General features: G+C 48.2%; 2 protein-coding genes and 2 non-coding genes across 9 annotated transcripts; 1 reads left to right on the forward strand and 3 right to left on the reverse strand.

Annotated features, from left to right (window-relative positions):
* Positions 1–63: 63 nt before the first annotated feature.
* On the forward strand, positions 64–10,209 carry TRIM41 (tripartite motif containing 41). 6 transcript variants are annotated; one of them, XM_020912221.2, is made up of 7 exons: positions 67–1,241; positions 5,040–5,135; positions 7,075–7,338; positions 7,863–7,885; positions 8,082–8,209; positions 8,624–8,805; positions 9,435–9,874. In XM_020912221.2, the coding sequence occupies exons 1-7, from the start codon at positions 432–434 to the stop codon at positions 9,450–9,452; spliced, it is 1,521 nt and encodes a 506-aa protein (XP_020767880.1). In that variant the 5' UTR covers positions 67–431; the 3' UTR covers positions 9,453–9,874. The 6 variants fall into 6 exon arrangements, with proteins under 6 accessions (XP_020767883.1, XP_070321298.1, XP_020767880.1 ...); XM_020912219.2 differs by having other exon boundaries at positions 77–1,241; positions 9,783–10,209; XM_020912224.2 differs by lacking the exon at positions 9,435–9,874 and having other exon boundaries at positions 64–1,241; positions 8,593–8,736.
* A 768-nt stretch (positions 10,210–10,977) lies between these two features.
* RACK1 (receptor for activated C kinase 1) lies at positions 10,978–15,659 on the reverse strand. Its single transcript, XM_020912229.2, has 8 exons — positions 15,439–15,659; positions 14,089–14,260; positions 13,418–13,565; positions 13,064–13,159; positions 12,665–12,775; positions 12,116–12,256; positions 11,479–11,589; positions 10,978–11,093 (listed from the first exon to the last, which is right to left on the reverse strand). Exons 1-8 carry the CDS (start codon positions 15,545–15,547, stop codon positions 11,028–11,030), a joined length of 954 nt encoding a protein of 317 aa, XP_020767888.1. The 5' UTR covers positions 15,548–15,659; the 3' UTR covers positions 10,978–11,027.
* LOC139034545 (small nucleolar RNA SNORD96 family) lies at positions 13,719–13,797 on the reverse strand. The gene has a single exon (XR_011487084.1). It is a non-coding gene; the product is annotated as a small nucleolar RNA SNORD96 family (small nucleolar RNA).
* Positions 15,119–15,186, reverse strand: LOC139034552 (small nucleolar RNA SNORD95). The gene has a single exon (XR_011487089.1). It is a non-coding gene; the product is annotated as a small nucleolar RNA SNORD95 (small nucleolar RNA).
* Positions 15,660–16,545: the final 886 nt, after the last annotated feature.

A 16,545-nucleotide genomic window follows, 5' to 3' on the forward strand; every position in this document is an offset into this window, starting at 1 on the left:
GGGGGAGAAAGGGGCGTAGCGAGACCGGGGAGGGAACTCGCGATCTTGGGTGGTTAGCAGCACCGGAAGTGTTAGGGGAAGCCGGAAGTGAGGGGGCGGAGCCAGGAAGTGAGGAGGGGCGGGGGTTTATGAGGAGGCCAAGGGAGCGTTGGGGCAGATTTGCACTCAGGGCCACCTGAGGGACTTGGCGGTATCGCTCAGCTCTGTCCCCTCCCCTTTCAGGGACTCGGTTGTGGTCTGGGAGTAGGGAACTCTATGTGCAGGGGTGTGTTGTCGGGAGGACATTTCTTTGGCTGCGCTGGAGGCGAGGTGTGGAGAGGCAGGGCTGGGGGTGGGGCTGGGTCGTCAGGGAGTCTGAGAGGGAAGACCCCCCCCGCCCCCTGCCCCCCACCACCCATCACCCGTCTATACTGGCTGACTGGACACTTAAGATGGCTGCCGTTGCCATGGCACCCAACCCTGTGCAGACCCTTCAAGAGGAGGCGGTGTGCGCCATCTGCCTCGATTACTTCACGGACCCCGTGTCCATCGGCTGCGGGCACAACTTCTGCCGAGTGTGTGTAACCCAGTTGTGGGGAGGGGAGGATGAAGAGGACAGAGAAGAGTTAGACCGGGAGGAAGAGGAGGAGGACGCAGAGGAGGAAGAAGTGGAGGCTGTGGGGGCCGGTGGGGGCTGGGACACCCCCATGCGCGATGAAGACTATGAGGGCGACATGGAGGAGGAGGTCGAGGAGGAAGAAGAGGGTGTGTTCTGGACCAGTGGCATGGGCGGATCCAACTGGGACAACATGGACTACGTGTGGGAGGAGGAGGAGGAGGAGGAAGACCTGGACTACTACTTGGGGGACATGGAAGAGGACCTGAGGGGAGAGGAGGAGGAGGACGAGGAGGAAGTGCTGGAGGAGGACGAGGAAGAGGAGCTAGATCCCGTCACCCCCTTGCCCCCGCCTCCAACTCCGCGGAGGTGCTTCACCTGCCCTCAGTGCCGCAAGAGCTTTCCTAGGCGGAGCTTCCGGCCCAACCTGCAGCTGGCCAACATGGTCCAGGTGATTCGGCAGATGCACCCAACCGCTGGTCGGGGGAGCCGTGGGAACGAGCAGGGCATTTGTCCCAAACACCAAGAAGCCCTGAAGCTCTTCTGCGAGGTGGATGAAGAGGCCATCTGTGTGGTATGTCGAGAATCCAGGAACCACAAACAGCACAGCGTGGTGCCATTGGAGGAGGTGGTGCAGGAGTACAAGGTGAGAGTAGAAGATGGGAGTTTAGTTGGGGTGGAGAAGAAGTAAGAGGAACTGGGGAAAGGAAATGGTGTCTTTCCCGTTCAAAGAGCCTCGTGTACTGTTGAGCTGATTCTCCTTACCTGAGCACTTACTGGCACCAGGATGGTTAGAGTGAGAAGGATCCTGGACACAGACAAATAGACACAGTGAAGAAGACCAGGGAAGACTGGCTTCCTCAAAGGAAATCTGGTGATGTCATATCACTGGACTTTGTCTCTTGGGGAAAAGCCACTGCTGTTTTGCACTTCCACTGTCCCTAAGTTATAGAAATGCAAGTGACAAGCCCTTAGGGCTTTACCACCAGCCTTATTTAACTGTGAATGACTCTTAAAAATCTATCCTTGATTAAAACCCCTAGAAATGGAAAGAACTTGCTCAGTCACTCAGTCCTGGCCAACTCTTTGCGACCCCATGGACTGTAGCCTGCCAGGCTCCTCTGTCCATGGAATTTTCCAGGCAAGAATACTGGAGTGGGTTGCCATTTCCTTCTCCAGGAAAGAGCTTGGGTGTCAAATAAAAAAGTGCTCTGAGGAACAGGAGTGTATATTGACTACTAGTATCAGACTCATATGCTCTGCTCTTGTTCTAATGGGTTCCCCACCCACTCCAAGATATGGCTCTGTTTTCCCCTTGAGCAGTTTTGTTGGATCTGAATCATTCTGGTGTACTGGCCAGGACTTCTTATCTTTCCTGGGTATTTAGAAAAGAGGGATAGGCTTTTAAGTCAGAAGATCTGGCCCTTAGTCTCTGAATGTCTTTGAACTTTAATTTCTCCAGAATTAAAAGTTAATATTTACTGAACACTTATGTGTACCCCTGCACTGTACTAAGCACTTTTTAATGGACTGTCTCATTTAAAATTGAAAACAACCCCGTGAGTTTGCTACGGTTTGTATCCCCGTTTTATAGATTGGGAAACAGAAGGGAAACGGAACCAGAGAGATGTAAGTAATACACACAGGGCCACACAGTTACTAGTAACTACACCACCCCACCCCCTTTCCTGGCCTATACTGTTTATAACATCACCACTATTTAGAAGTTTGTTGTTTGATTTTTCTGACATGTGACTTTTCTTCTCAAAGTTTCATTCTAGTTTAGTTAATATCTTTTTGGACACAGGTAAAGGAGATTTATGTGTGAGACAGCTGGTAGAAATAACATTTACCGAAGGGGCAGATGGTTCGTAAAAGTGGAACCAAGAGGAGAGGGTAGCTTCTTCTCTGTAGTCTGCACAGAGCTTTTCTGTTTTATGACTTGTGTTTTCATAGTCTTCTCCTGATTTGTGCAGTAACTTCATTTGGGTTTTATTATCATTACCCCGGTTTTAGAGTAAGATGTCTAGAGCTTCTCAGCTGGGAGTGGTACATACAGTTAAGATAAACCTACACCCCTTATGACAAGTAACTGTTCCTCTCACAGAGTGATTGTCAAACCTGGCTGATTGTTCCAGTTATTAGTGGAGGTTTTCAGAAGTACAGTGGGCCCTACCATCATTGATTCTGAATCACTGACAGAGTTATCTTTAGAAAGCCCAGGCTACTGTTAGAATCACTGCACTGGTACTACCACCTGCCTTTCAGGCCCTACATTATTAGGGGAGATTGTGAGCTCCTTTTGTCCTTCCCTTTTGTATCCTCTTAGCTCCTAGTTACCTGTACCCATCAGTGTGTAGTCACTTTGTTAACTGAATCCCAGGGTGGCATATCCACAGGGCATTCCATCCCTTCTCCACTCTCTCCTTGCAGAACTCTTCTGAAGAGCTTCTGAAACTGGATTTTAATTTGTGTTAGCCGTAGCTGTTGAATGCCAGCCAGTAGAGTTCTGCAATTTGAAGAGGCCACTAAACACAAAGTCTGACATTAACTGATCAGTAAATGTAAATACATAAGTTTTATTATGTCCAACTAATTTGAGTCTCCTCTTCTAAATTACAGGGTATTTTACAGGCAGGTAGTTTTTTTTCAGATACATACACTAACTAGCACTAACTTGGCACAGTGTTGTTTTGTAGAAATATTTCTTTATTGAATAGGTAATAATGCACAAATGATATATAAAGCTTCAAAAAAGTTAAAGGTTTTTGAAATTTTCTCTTAAACGGTACTCTGTTTGGATTCATATATGAATTTTTTGTCCATAATTTAGGAAAAATATTAAATGAGAAATAAAAGCATAAATTTTGAGTTAATAGAGTTGAAATTATTGACCCTACTGGAAAAAAGTAGAAAATAATAGCAAAAGGCAAATTTTTGTGTTGTTTATGCTATTTTTATGTTATGGATTGATTGTAATTTTATTATGTTTTTTTTTCTTCAACACTTAACCTTGCAATGAATACCTTTTGTGCTCTGGGTCAGTAACCTCTTTAGATCAAGGGTCATTATCAGGTTGTCATTGGCAGCTTAGGCCTGGGTAGGGAATTCTAGATAACATTTTAGTACTGATCTTTTGCTCTGTGCCAGACATTGTGCTACGCATTATGTCCACAAGGTAGATTCTGTTATTCCTAGTTCCCTTTTTAAGATGAGGTAAGTTGAAGCATGGCTTGCTTCAGGTCACCTGCCTGCATTCAGGTTCAGATCAGAGTCTAGGCTTGAGCTCTTCTACGCTGTATTACCCCCCAAGGAAAAGGTGGCAGAAGAAGTAGAAGGCACAAAAAAGGAAAGGGCACAAAAACCAGGCTTATCCATTTTAGTCTTTAAAGCAAAAGATTCTATTACAAACGATTAGAGCACAGAGCTTAAGTGCATTTTTGCTGCACGAGTTAAAACTTTAGGAGGACAGTGTATTTGTTTTCCATTTAGCAAGTAATTGAGCGGGAGGGAAGCATAGAAATTAAAATAAGTGGGGTCCATGCTCCCATGAGCCTGTGTGTCCTAGGGACAGAACACATGTAAGTGCTACAGTGCAGGGAAGTATTGTAAAGGTGTATTCCTGTTCCTTGGGATCACAGAGGAAGTTGGGGATGGGAAGCATCAGGGGCATGGACAGGTAGCTGGGTTTTAAAGGAAGAATGCCTTGGGCTAAGTGTAGAAGGGCAGTCCCAGACAGAGGGAGTAGCATGGATAAAAGTATGGAATTATGCTCAGGAAAAGACTCTAGGAGTTTTATGTGACTAAAACTAGAGTCTGTGTTCAGGAGGTATCGGAGGGGAGGCCAGAAATGAAGGTGCAGTGAGAGCCTTGTATATTGTAAGTCATGGAGAACTGTAGAAAGATTTTTAGCATAGGCATAAAATTATCAGAAAAGTATTTAGAGTTGAAAATTATGAGGAAGATTGCTTATGAGGAGGAAGGGACCATATGTAAGAGCATTTGTATGGAAAGACTCGTGCATTGAGGGGCTCAAGCCATGTTCACTCCCAACTCTTGAGTGTGGTGCTATGTAGTCATCAGGATCCTACCTTTATTTATTAATTTGACCAGGCCGAGTGGCGTGTAGGATCTTATTTCCCTGACCGGGGACTGAACCTGTGCCCTGTGCAGTGGAAGTGCAGTCTTAACTGCTGGACTGCCAAGGAAGTCCCAGAATCTTAACCTGCAGACTTTGTACATAAGTTCAGGAGGAGGGTTGAAAGCTTTTGTCATCATCTGAAGAGAAGAAAGGGGAGGAAGGGAATTTGATGCTCATTTAATACCTGTAATGGGTATCAGGCTTTGAGCCCAACCCACTGCAGGGAGAATGGGGGACATGGCCTTTGAGGGCAGGTGCTTTTCCTATCCAAGACCTCTAACCTTCCTTTCTCCATTTCTTTAGGCCAAACTGCAGGGGCATGTGGAACCACTGAGGAAGCACCTGGAGGCTGTGCAGAAGATGAAGGCCAAGGAGGAGAGGCGGGTGACAGAGTTGAAGGTGAGTGAATGTCCTTGACAGGGCTGACTGGTTCTGTAGTTAGAGCGGGAAAGATGGGCTCTCACAAGTGGTGACTAGATCCTCTGCAGAGGGACAGCCAAGGCCTGGGAGAAAAGTAGACACCTTCTTGGGTGTCTGTAAGGAGAGGGGTCTTAGCAGCTCAAAGAAAGAGTTAGTTGCTCAGTTGTGTCCAACTCTGTGATCCCACGAACTGTAGCCCAACAGACTCCTCTGTCCATGGAACTCTCCAGGCAAGAATACTGCAGTGGGTTGCCATTCCCTTCTCCAGGGGATCTTCACGACCCAGGGATTGAAACCAGGTCTCCTGCATTGCAGGCAGATTCTTTACCATCTGAGCCACCAGGGAAGCCTTAGCAAATCAAGAGGCATGTGTATTCCTAGGTTCCAAAATGGAATGAGATAGGTTTAGCTTGGAGAGGGCTGGTCCCTGGCTCAAGGTTGCAGAGCAGGTTTACCGTCCAGACACTTAACCCTAGACCTGCTGCCCCATACTATCACTCCAGATAACACAGAGGACAGGAGAGGGCAAGGCAAAATTCACATACCAGCTGTCAGAGAAGCTCCAGGTTCCAAGACAGATGTCAGGTGGGAGCAAGGCATGAGTGAGAGGAACGTGAGTGGAGGAATGTCAGCATTGCAGAGACCTGTTATCTTCTAGTCTGGTGTTTCTCAGCCATTTTTCATTATTGCTTACCCCTCCCCATGGAGTATTTAAATATTTTCCCCCTAATTCCAACCCTTTACTCCTGCCTCTTTTTATAAAACTGGTAGGCACTGGAATGACCTGGCAACGAGCTTTGGACACCAAGCCAGAGCATCCCTCCTATCTGACGTCTTCCCCCATCTCTCCAGTGCCTGCCATCCTGGCAGGGTGGCTGAGCCTTGCCACTTTGCAGGACCCATGCTCATTCATTGCCACCTATACATTAGGGACTTTGTTGCTGGGCAGCTAGTGGTGGAATCTTGATTCTGGCAGTCAGGGAATTTCTTGCTTCTAGCCTGATGCCCAAATTGAGATTTTTGGGCTCCTGGGGTGCAGCGGTGTCAGGAACTGAGTTTCAGTGGGACAGAGAGTGAAACCGTTTTCTTCACATACTTGACCAGCCAGGACTTCCCTCCACACTCTGGTCTTTTAACTCTTTTTACATACCCTTAAGAATGTCTCCAGCTTATATCTGGGTGAAAAGTGTGCTGATTATCTGGGGTTGCCCTGCTGAGGCAAATGGGGTGGGAATGGGTAGAGGTCTTCTCTCTATATATATTAACATTATCTACATATTTTTGATTTTGCCTCATGGCCCATAAAGTGTAAAATCTTATCTGACCCTTTATGGAAAATTTACTGACATCTGACCTAGAAGGATTGGGTGACTTTCCCATGGTCATTATTGGAATAGCCAGGACCCTGATTTTGTATCTTGATTCCTGAATTTTTTATTTATTTCAAAAACTTCTAAAAAAAAAAACAAAAACAAAAAAACAAAAACTTCTCACTAAGCACCTACTCGGTAGTTGGCACTGTTCCAGGGTCTGAGGACCCTGTGGCAACAGAGCTTATAGAGCAGTGGGGAAAGAGGATTTTAAAAAGATACTCCAGTGTAAATACAACCTTTCAAATTGAGGTATATGCCATGAAGAGATAACGATATTTATGTAAGTGAACCTGATTTAGATCTGGAAGAGAGACTTTTCTCAGGAATATTTAAGCTTAGACCTGAAGAAAGAGTCAAGTAGCCAAGATGGAGATAAGTGTTGCAGGCAGTGATTGCTGAGCTTGGGACCATTGTGCCAGGAGCATGCTAAAGCCAGGAGATGGGGAAGGGGTCAGGGGCTCTTTTCCTTTCAGAATGTAGGGCTCCTTTGCCTTGGATTGAGGGGCAGCAGTTACCAAACTGGAGGTTTGTTTCTGTGTGTTGAGGTGGTATCCACCATCCCCTTTGCATCATCCCAGAGCCAGATGAAGTCAGAGCTGGCAGCTGTGGCCTCAGAATTTGGGCGGCTGACACGGTTTCTGGCCGAAGAGCAGGCAGGGCTAGAGCGGCGCCTCCGAGAGATGCATGAAGCTCAGCTGGGGCGTGCAGGAGCAGCGGCCAGCCGCCTCTCAGAGCAGGCTGCCCAGCTGAGCCGCCTGCTGGCTGAGGCCCAGGAGCGAAGCCAGCAAGGGGGCCTGCGGCTGCTCCAGGTAAGCAATGGCTCCTTCCTTGTCCTCCCCCCCAGAGCCCTGTATCTGCTGTATCAGGTGGTGCTTACCAAAGACCTGTCCAGAGCTACCTCTCTTCTCATTGGGAGGAACCCACAATGATTTAACTCGAAGAGTGAAGAGGTTTTTTGAGGCTAGAGACAGATTAGTTGATACTGAATGTGGTGTGTGATGATTGTACCTAATGAAAAGAATGACGATTCAGTTTGTAAAAGGATTTTTGACATTAACATGTTGAAAAGTAGGATCAAGTCATATTGTGAAAATTCTTTTACTGGGGCTGTAAATTCTGTTGGGCTTATAGCAGGATGAGTTAAATTAGGCATAATGAGTCATATGGGTGATTGAGATGGTTGCGTGTTTATTGAAGGCCTTGTATATGTTTTCTGACTCACTGTTCAAGTTCAGTTCTTTCTCTGGCTGGAATCAGATGGGGAGAAGGGAACCATCCCTGTGCAGCTGACTCTCTGTTTCTTTCTCCCTCTCCCTCTTTTTGTTATTCCCAGGACATCAAGGAGACTTTCAATAGGTGTGTTCTCACCCTTTATCCTTTGTGACCCAATGGCATCTGGTTCCCCATCCCTGCATCTCTTGGATATCCCGCTCCTCTCCTTCCTTCCCCAGGACCTGAGTTTCTGCCTTCTGGACCCTGTCCTTCCCCTCAGCTTCTGCTCTTCCCTCTGGGAATATCATGGTCCCACCCCCTGCCCGGTCCCCTTCTCCAGGTGTGAAGAGGTACAGCTGCAGCCCCCAGAGGTCTGGTCCCCTGACCCGTGTCAACCCCATAGCCATGACTTCCTGACAGACGCCATCGTGAGGAAAATGAGCCGGATGTTCTGTCAGGCCGCCCGAGGTAGGGAGGTCACCTGTTCGACCTTCCTTTGCCTTTCCCGTCACAGACCGGAGGCTGGGTTCTGAGGGGAAGTGGGCCCTGGGGAAATGGGTGCTGAAATTGGAGGATAAAAGGCAAGCCTACTGGGGCTTCAAGCCAAGAGCAGCTTTTGTTCTAGCCCAGGTGGGTGTTGGGGAGTAAAAGCCAGGACCAGAGGGAAAACCTGTCTGGTGCCCTGAAAACAGCTTGGGGAAAAGAAGTGGAGCCCCTAGGAACGTGAGCCCAGACTCTGTTGGGGCAGGGAGCTGAAGACAGCTGGATAGTGGGGCGAGCTGATGAAGGGGGAGGGTAGCAGGAAAGGCCAAACTTTGGAGTTAGCCACTAACGGGGAACAGTCGTTCCAGCCCTGGCGTATTTGTCCTCCCTCCTCCCAAGTGGACCTGACGCTGGACCCTGACACGGCTCACCCGGCTCTGATGCTGTCTCCCGACCGCCGGGGGGTCCGCCTGGCAGAGAGGCGGCAGGAGGTTGCTGACCATTCCAAGCGCTTCTCGGCCGACTGCTGCGTGCTGGGGGCCCAGGGCTTCCGCTCTGGCCGGCACTACTGGGAGGTAGAGGTGGGTGGGCGGCGGGGCTGGGCGGTGGGTGCTGCCCGTGAATCAACCCATCACAAGGAGAAGGTGGGCTCTGGGGGGTCCTCTGTGGGCAGTGGGGATGCCAGCTCCTCTCGCCATCACCACCGCCGCCGCCGCCTCCACCTGCCCCAGCAGCCCCTGCTCCAGCGGGAAGTGTGGTGTGTGGGCACCAATGGCAAACGCTACCAGGCACAAAGCTCAACGGAGCAGACACTGCTGAGCCCGAGTGAGAAACCGCGGCGGTTTGGCGTGTACCTGGACTATGAGGCTGGGCGCCTGGGCTTCTACAATGCAGAGACTCTGGCTCATGTGCACACCTTTTCGGCTGCCTTCTTGGGCGAGCGTGTCTTCCCTTTCTTCCGGGTGCTCTCCAAGGGCACCCGCATCAAGCTCTGCCCTTGATCAGCCTGCCACCCGCATGGGCCCCTCTGGTTAGCACTAGGGGGGCGGGTGGTGGTGGAAGGTGGCCCATAAATTTGGGGGCTAAAATGCTCCCGTTCTGCGTTGCTTCATGCTCCTTTGACCCCAGGCCCCTGCTTCTACTTCTAGGAGTCTAATACTCTCCTAGCCTCCAGCTCAGCTTTTTCTCACCTACTGGGTCTGTTCAACAGGTCTGCATGGGTCCCTGATGACAACAGCTGCCTGGTGTTCCCTTCCTGTCTGCCCAGGGATCTGAGTTTTTCAGTAGGGGATGAAGGGAGGTTGTAATTTCATTACTAAACTTCCCTTTCCCCATTCCTGTTCAACTTTCATGTCAGTTCTGAGGCTGGAGGATTTGGGCAAGACTCATGACAGCCCTCATTCCATTTTCTGATGCAAATTTTAGCTAAGGGATTTGGAAGCTTTTTCGGGGGAGGCAGGCTGGGAAAAGGGTAGAGCTGGATAATCAACAGTCTACTCTCTGGGGGAAGTAGGAAGGATTCTAATTTTCCTTCCATCCCCAATTTCTACCTCCATAGACTGGCCAGAATTTAGCTTCAGTGAGATCTGGAATGGTCGACACGATGGAAACTACATACATCATCCAATTATTTCTTCCCCCTTCCTTTTTCAACACTAATCTAGGAGCAAGGCTCCTTCCCCACCCCAATCCCTCAGGTCTTCTGACTGCCAGGCTCCTTCCCTTTTCTGTAAAATCCCCTTATCAGTTTCCAGCCTCTCTTCATGTGCTTAGCCCCTCCTTTTGGTGAGCCCTGGAGGGGGGCCTTGGGACAGGGATTTGAATCCCTAGGAGAGCCTTGGGCAGAATCTATTTTTCTAGTAACCCTTTGCCTTCTGTCACTTATCAGCTTTTGTCCTCTGCTTTGATGGCTGAGGTCAATTTTATGCTCCTGGGAGAAAAGGAAGATGGGTTGTGTTGTGGAAATAAAAACTATTTGCTGCTTTTGTGGAGTCTATTCCTTTAGAAGAGTAAAGTGTTGCTAGTGGTAAAGAATCTGCCTGCCAATGCAAAAGAAGCAAGAGATGTGGGTTCAGTTCCTGGGTGGGGAAGATCCCCTGAAGAAGGAAATGACAACCCAGCGACAGAGGAGCCTGGGGGGCTATAGTCCACAGGGGCTGGAAACCAGAGTCGGACATGACTAGAGTGTGCATATACACACAAAGCAGATGCCACAGAATGGAGGAGTGGTTAATTGGATCTTTGTCAGATGTGATTGTTTCAACAGAGCAGGTACAAGTCCTACCGCCCTCCACGTGGATCCTCTGCCTAGCTTGTTATTGGCAGGCTCAGGTCTACTTCAAGATGATCTGCCACTTTTTTTCTACCACTGCTTGAGACTTTGGTTTTCCTAATAATCTCTATATACTGTGGCCCTCATGCCCAAGACACAGGCACACTACATCTCCAGTCTTTTAATGTATCGTATCTAGTTGGAAGTCAAAGAAGTCTCATTGCCATTATGAGTTGGAGGGTATATATATATATACACAGGAGACCTTTATGTGCCACACATCTATTTAGCTGCCACCTGAGGAAAAGCCACCATCTCCATACCATTACACTTAATTTTAAATATCTATGTAAGATGAGTACAAAGGAGTCCTTGCTTTGAAGGACTACAAATCTTTTTAATCAAAGCCCCAGTTTGATGCAGATTAAACTAACTCGATGAGTTTCAGGAAGTTTTCAGAGAAAGACACTCACTATAAAAGTCAGAAAACCAGTATTTTTTTTAATTTTTAAAGCTCTGCCATGTTTGTTTCTAGCGGGTGCCGATGGTTACCTGCCACACTCGCACCAGGTTGTCCGTGTAGCCAGCAAACAGTGTCTGCAAGGGAGAAAAAACAACATTGTTAGAGCCATGCAATTCTACAATCCTGTTAGTGCAACAAAGATGACCCTTATTTTAAGATGCCCACTCTTCTACTATTCACAGGTGATTATGTATTCCTAGAGGAAGCAACAGATGGTCGTAAGGATTCACAGGTTGTAAACTGATCAAGTTAATCAAGGTTTTAATTGAAGACAGGTAATCACTGTCCCTCCACAATCTTCCTACTGATACTAGCACATGAAGGCTAATATGTGTTCACTGGCACAGTTATCCAAGTCCTGCCAAAGGCAATCATTTATGTCACTAGTTTTGTAACTGGCTGACGAGCAGAAAGCAACAAAGGTTAAAAGCTGAATCACCAGAGGAGAGACCCACTTACCTGGCCATCAGCAGACCAGGCCAGAGAGGTACACTGGGGAGGCTCTGCCTTACTGCTGGTGCTGATAACTTCTTGCTTCAGTTCATCTACAATGATCTTGCCCTCCAAGTCCTGGGGAAGGGATAAAACCAGGGGTAAGGACACTGGGCCCTTTCATGCTATTATCAGTTTAAAAACCAAGACAGGTCCCCGGTCAAATGCCCCTTTAATTGTAATTCAGTAATTTTTAGCAGAGAATTACTTTCTGCCTCTTTGGGACGCTTGGCAATGCCTAGAGGCATTTTTATTTGTCACTACAGTTTGCTACAGGCATCTTGTGGGGAGTAGAGCCTGGGATGCTATTAAACATCCTAAATATTAATGCACAAGACTGCCTCCCCTTCAACAATGGATTACCCAGATGGAAGTGTCAATTGCACTGAGGTTGAGTAGATCACTACAATTGGTCTTCCTTTTGTTCCCAATCCCAAGAAGAAATAACTCATCCTTCTTGGGTATCCACTGATGGCATGATGGTTCTGTAGTTGTTTAGGAAGTTCAAATCCCAGCAGTGAGTCAGAAGACACACTGAAAAATTACAACATTGCCAAGGTTTGCACAGCCAGGTATCTAGCCTCAATTGTAGCACACAACTCACCCAGATCTTGATGCTAGGACCCGTGGCAGCACAGAGCCAGTAGCGGTTGGGACTGAAGCAGAGGGCGTTGATGATGTCCCCACCATCTAGTGTGTAAAGGTGCTTGCCTTCATTGAGGTCCCACAGCATAGCCTGCCCATCCTGGGTGACAGGAGAACACAAATCAGGGAAATAGGACTTCTTCCACATGTTAATCCCACCCATCTTGCCTCAAGATGCTGCCTTTATTCTTAACTGCCTACCGCAGTATCCTGACTTTACAAAAATTTCACGAGTATCAACAGTTATCTCTTTATGTAAGAGATGACACTTCACCAACCCTACAAGAACCTGACTTCAAAATGCATCACTCTAAGTTCCAAAAGCACAGGATTCTAATCTCATCAACAGCTTTAAGAAACCAGCCTCACATAAGACAATCTCTTTAACACCTTAACTATGTCATTTTCAAAATGTTTCTGAAGAAACATTTCCCCTGGATTGCTGTCCCATTATCTTAAATATCCAATTGTTCCCCATTGATTAGAGGACTCCTGTGTCTATGAATACCTTGCCTCCAGAAGCACAGAGGGATCCATCTGGAGAGACGGTCACAGTGTTCAGGTAGCCTGTGTGGCCAATGTGATTGGTCTTCAGCTTACAATTTGCCAGGTTCCATACCTAAAAAAATTGTGAGTCAAAGGTGAAGAACCTGGGCTCTGGATCTATCAAGGTCAAAAGGGCTCAGGTCAAATAAAAGGCATGGCATCATGCTTAAAAGGCATCCCTGGATAGGACAGCCAATTTCCATTCTATCAGTGACAAAATTTAATGGCCTGTACTGAGAAAGTATCAAGAGGAAAATGGTCAGTTAAGGGACAAAGCATTCAAAGTTGATTATGACCAACTGGGAGGCAGTGGGAACACATTCTGGTTGGTAAAGACCTTACACCCTGGCTCCAAGCTCACCTTGACCAGCTTGTCCCAGCCACAGGAAACAATAATGGGATTGCTGCTGTTGGGCGAGAAGCGGACACAAGACACCCACTCTGAATGGCTTTCATCCTGCAGAGGATGGAAAGGAAATAAGGAGAAATTGTCTTGTCTCATGAAACTCCAGACCCCCACGTTCCCCCTCAGTTATGTGGGATACATATTCAGTGTGTTGACAACCTGTATTCACACTTCCAGAACCCAAACCTTTTAGATAGAATAATCCCTTTAGGTTCCAAATGAGGCTTGAAATCGCCATATAAAAGCACCAGTTAAGAAGGATGGGGGGAAATGTTCAGCATGTGCTCCCTGCATGTGCCTTTACTTTACCTGGACAGTATACTTGCACACACCCAGAGTATTCCATAGTTTGATGGTTTTGTCTCGGGAGCCAGAGACAATTTGCCGGTTGTCAGAAGAGAAGGCCACACTCAGCACATCTTTGGTATGGCCTACAAATCGGCGAGTGGTGGTGCCCCTGAGAGGGAGGACTTGGTTACTCTCTAGACAGATTCTGCAAACATTCTTCCACAGTCACCCTGTTTCCCTGGCCTGGTTCTTCACCCAATGGAGCTGTGTTACCCACACAACCCTGGACATGGCTTTGATAAACAGCAAGCCCTTGGCCGAGAATCCCTTCAGAATTGCAGGACATGTCCTCACTCCCACGTGGGGATTGGCTGACAATGTCATCTGTCATCACCAGGATCCTCCATTAATGCCTAACCACGCAAGACTGAGCTCCCAATATACAACATGTTCAAACATGTTGCCTACTCCCAAGTGTAATATCTGATATAACTGCTAAAACAGACCACTCCTCAACAATTCTGTTATCTAATTAAAAGCAATGGGGAGAGAGGCCAAACAACCACAAATATCTTCTCCAAGTACTCTGCCTTACAGTTCCCATAAGTACCCAATCACTACCCTGGGAAACCTGATGGTATCTACCTGCTTTCTACCCAGCTTCCCCCCAGTGCCCCAGAGCAGCTACTTGCGTTGTGAGATCCCAAAGGCGAAGGGTTCCATCCCAGGAGCCTGAGAGGGCAAACTGGCCATCTGAGGAAATGACCACATCACTAACAAAGTGGGAGTGACCTCGAAGAGCACGCTGTGGGATACCATAGTTGGTCTCATCTCTGGTCAGCTTCCACATAATGATGGTCTTATCTAAGGGCAGGTAAAACAAAAAAGAAGACCCAGTGAAAAAACCCCACAGCTCACCATCTGACCTTCTGGATCATAAATCAAGGGCATTTGGGGTAGGGAAACTACCTAAAGGCTGAGAGAGTAGTTATTAGCCAAGTCCAAATAACCCTAGTCAAGAGTCAAGCAGAGCTAAGCGGCACCCTGAGAATTTAACTCAGGTGTGTGAAACTTTACCAGGTTATGGATGCCCCTTTCGGAAATCCAAAACGATTCCACATCTATTTACTGGGCTTCCCTAGTGGCTCAGATGGTAAAGCAGATGTCTGCAATGTGGGAGACCTGGGTTCAATCCCTGGATCTGGAAGATCCCCTGGAGAAGGAAATGGCAACCCACAACAGTACCCTTGCCTGGGAAAATCCCATGGACGGAGGAGCCTGGTAGGCTACAGTCCATGGGGTTGCAAAGAGTCTGAGCGACTTCACTTCCACAATGCATGCACACAGCAGGCTGGATGTGGAAGACTAGCTATGGGCCTCCTGAGACTACTTGCTAAGGGATGCAAGAAATACTAGCATTAGAAAAATCACTTTAGGCGCTAAGGACTGGATGCTTTCACTGCAATGTGTTGTACTTAACAAACTTTCCTATTACGTGCCATACATGATTGTAGCCTCAGATGAACTATTTTTAAATAGCGTGAACGCAAAAAGCAAGCGACAAGTCTCCAAATACACTCAGGTACAGAGAGAATGAAAAGCAAAAAAAAAAAAGTTGGGGGGGGGGGCGGCGGTGAGAAAGGGCTGCCCTGAAGCAGCCGAGAGACTAGACACGAGGTCCTCCTTGGAGTCCACTTTTTAATAAGCAGAGGGTCCGGGCAGCAGCTCAGAAACAGCCTCTGGGTTTCAGCATAGGCACTCAGATGGCATGTTGGGATCATCACGGCGCCGCCCGACCCGAAGGCTCCTGGGCACACAGTCACATACACGGGTTTGAGAGCTAGAGATTAAAAAGGCCCCAGCCTTGCAACCCTCCCGGCAGTCAGCTGTTTCGGAGTGCGCAAAGTGGGGGATGCCTCATGGGTTTCTCCGCGATGAGGCCTAGGCACAGGTCAACTCACAGCCCACCTCGCGGCCCACAGGCCCAACCATGTGACACGCACAACGACCCCTGCCCCATAATCCAGCACCTCAGCCCGTACCTCGAGAGGCGGACAATATCATGTCCGGGAACTGGGGAGTGGTAGCAATCTGGGTCACCCAGCCGTTGTGACCCTTGAGGGTGCCACGAAGGGTCATCTGTTCAGTCATGGCGACGGAGAGTGCGGGTGTCGCCGCAGCGACAAGGATGGAACTGGATAACTCAGAGAGGCGACCCACACACCCGCTTCCACCGCGGCCCTGCAGAGGAAAAGAGCGAGCCGCCCACGCCGGAACCGGAAATACCCGCCCTCCCGAGCAAAATGGCGCCCTCCCACAATTCACTTCTGCTCAAGATGGCAGCGCCATGTAGTTCAAAGGGAGAGAGAAAAAAAGACTTCTGGTCCAGAACACCGTACAACGTGATTTGGTAGCACCGTACAAATCCCCTTATTAAACTAACATGACTGAGTATTTTAAAAGGTTCCTTATGGTTGGGGCATGATGTCTCAAAAGCGGCAGGAAGGAAGTACACGCCCCAGAGCCTAGTAAGGAGAGCCTAGTGGCTTCACTGGCCCTACGTGGCACAGGCTGAACCCCTCCCTTTCCGCTTGGTGGCTCGGAGGGCATCGCAGAGGGAGCTTAATTTCATGGGCACAATTGTGAGTAACGGTGGGCAATGTGATAATACTATATTAAATTTTCAAAGTAAACTGCGTTCAGGTGAACTATTAAACCCTAACAGATTCCATGCGCGGGCGGCGACTCTTCCCTCAAGAGGTTTATTCACTAATGGTGTTGGGTGAGGAAAGACAGTCCACCCAGGACTAAGGCAGGAATGGGTTACAGAGAGGAAAACCGAGAATGAAGGATAAGTTAGTCTGTGGGCTGCTGTACAATAAACCCCGCTCCCACCTAAGAGGAGCGTGGAGAGCTCTCGCAGAAACTGAAAGGCCCCAAGAGGAAAGCTGGCTCGGGCAAAACCACCTCGTAGAAAGGTCCTTGGGTCTGGGCGGCCAGGCGTGCGCAAGTATTTCTTTTCTGTTTGTCACATGTATTATTTTCTCATGAAATGAGATCGGGAATAATAGTACCTATCTCACATGGTGTGGAGAGTATATCAGATAGGTAAAACACCCAGAAAGATCCCTGGCAAAGTAAATGCACAG

The sequence above is a fragment of the Odocoileus virginianus genome, chromosome 3, assembly GCF_023699985.2.
Source record: "Odocoileus virginianus isolate 20LAN1187 ecotype Illinois chromosome 3, Ovbor_1.2, whole genome shotgun sequence".
NCBI lineage: Eukaryota > Metazoa > Chordata > Mammalia > Artiodactyla > Cervidae > Odocoileus > Odocoileus virginianus.

Coding starts and splice junctions, on each gene's coding strand:
- TRIM41 (XM_020912218.2), top strand. CDS start 432: ATGGCTGCCGTTGCCATGGCACCCAACCCTGTGCAGACCCTTCAAGAG. Junction 1,242..5,039: donor AGGTGGTGCAGGAGTACAAG/GTGAGAGTAGAA, acceptor CCATTTCTTTAG/GCCAAACTGCAGGGGCATGT. Junction 5,136..7,107: donor GGCGGGTGACAGAGTTGAAG/GTGAGTGAATGT, acceptor GCATCATCCCAG/AGCCAGATGAAGTCAGAGCT.
- RACK1 (XM_020912229.2), bottom strand. CDS start 15,547: ATGACTGAACAGATGACCCTTCGTGGCACCCTCAAGGGTCACAACGGC. Junction 12,257..12,664: donor TCTGTGCTTCTGGAGGCAAG/GTATTCATAGAC, acceptor CCTGTCACCCAG/GATGGGCAGGCTATGCTGTG. Junction 11,590..12,115: donor GTCCTAGCATCAAGATCTGG/GTGAGTTGTGTG, acceptor TCCCTTCCCCAG/GACTTGGAGGGCAAGATCAT.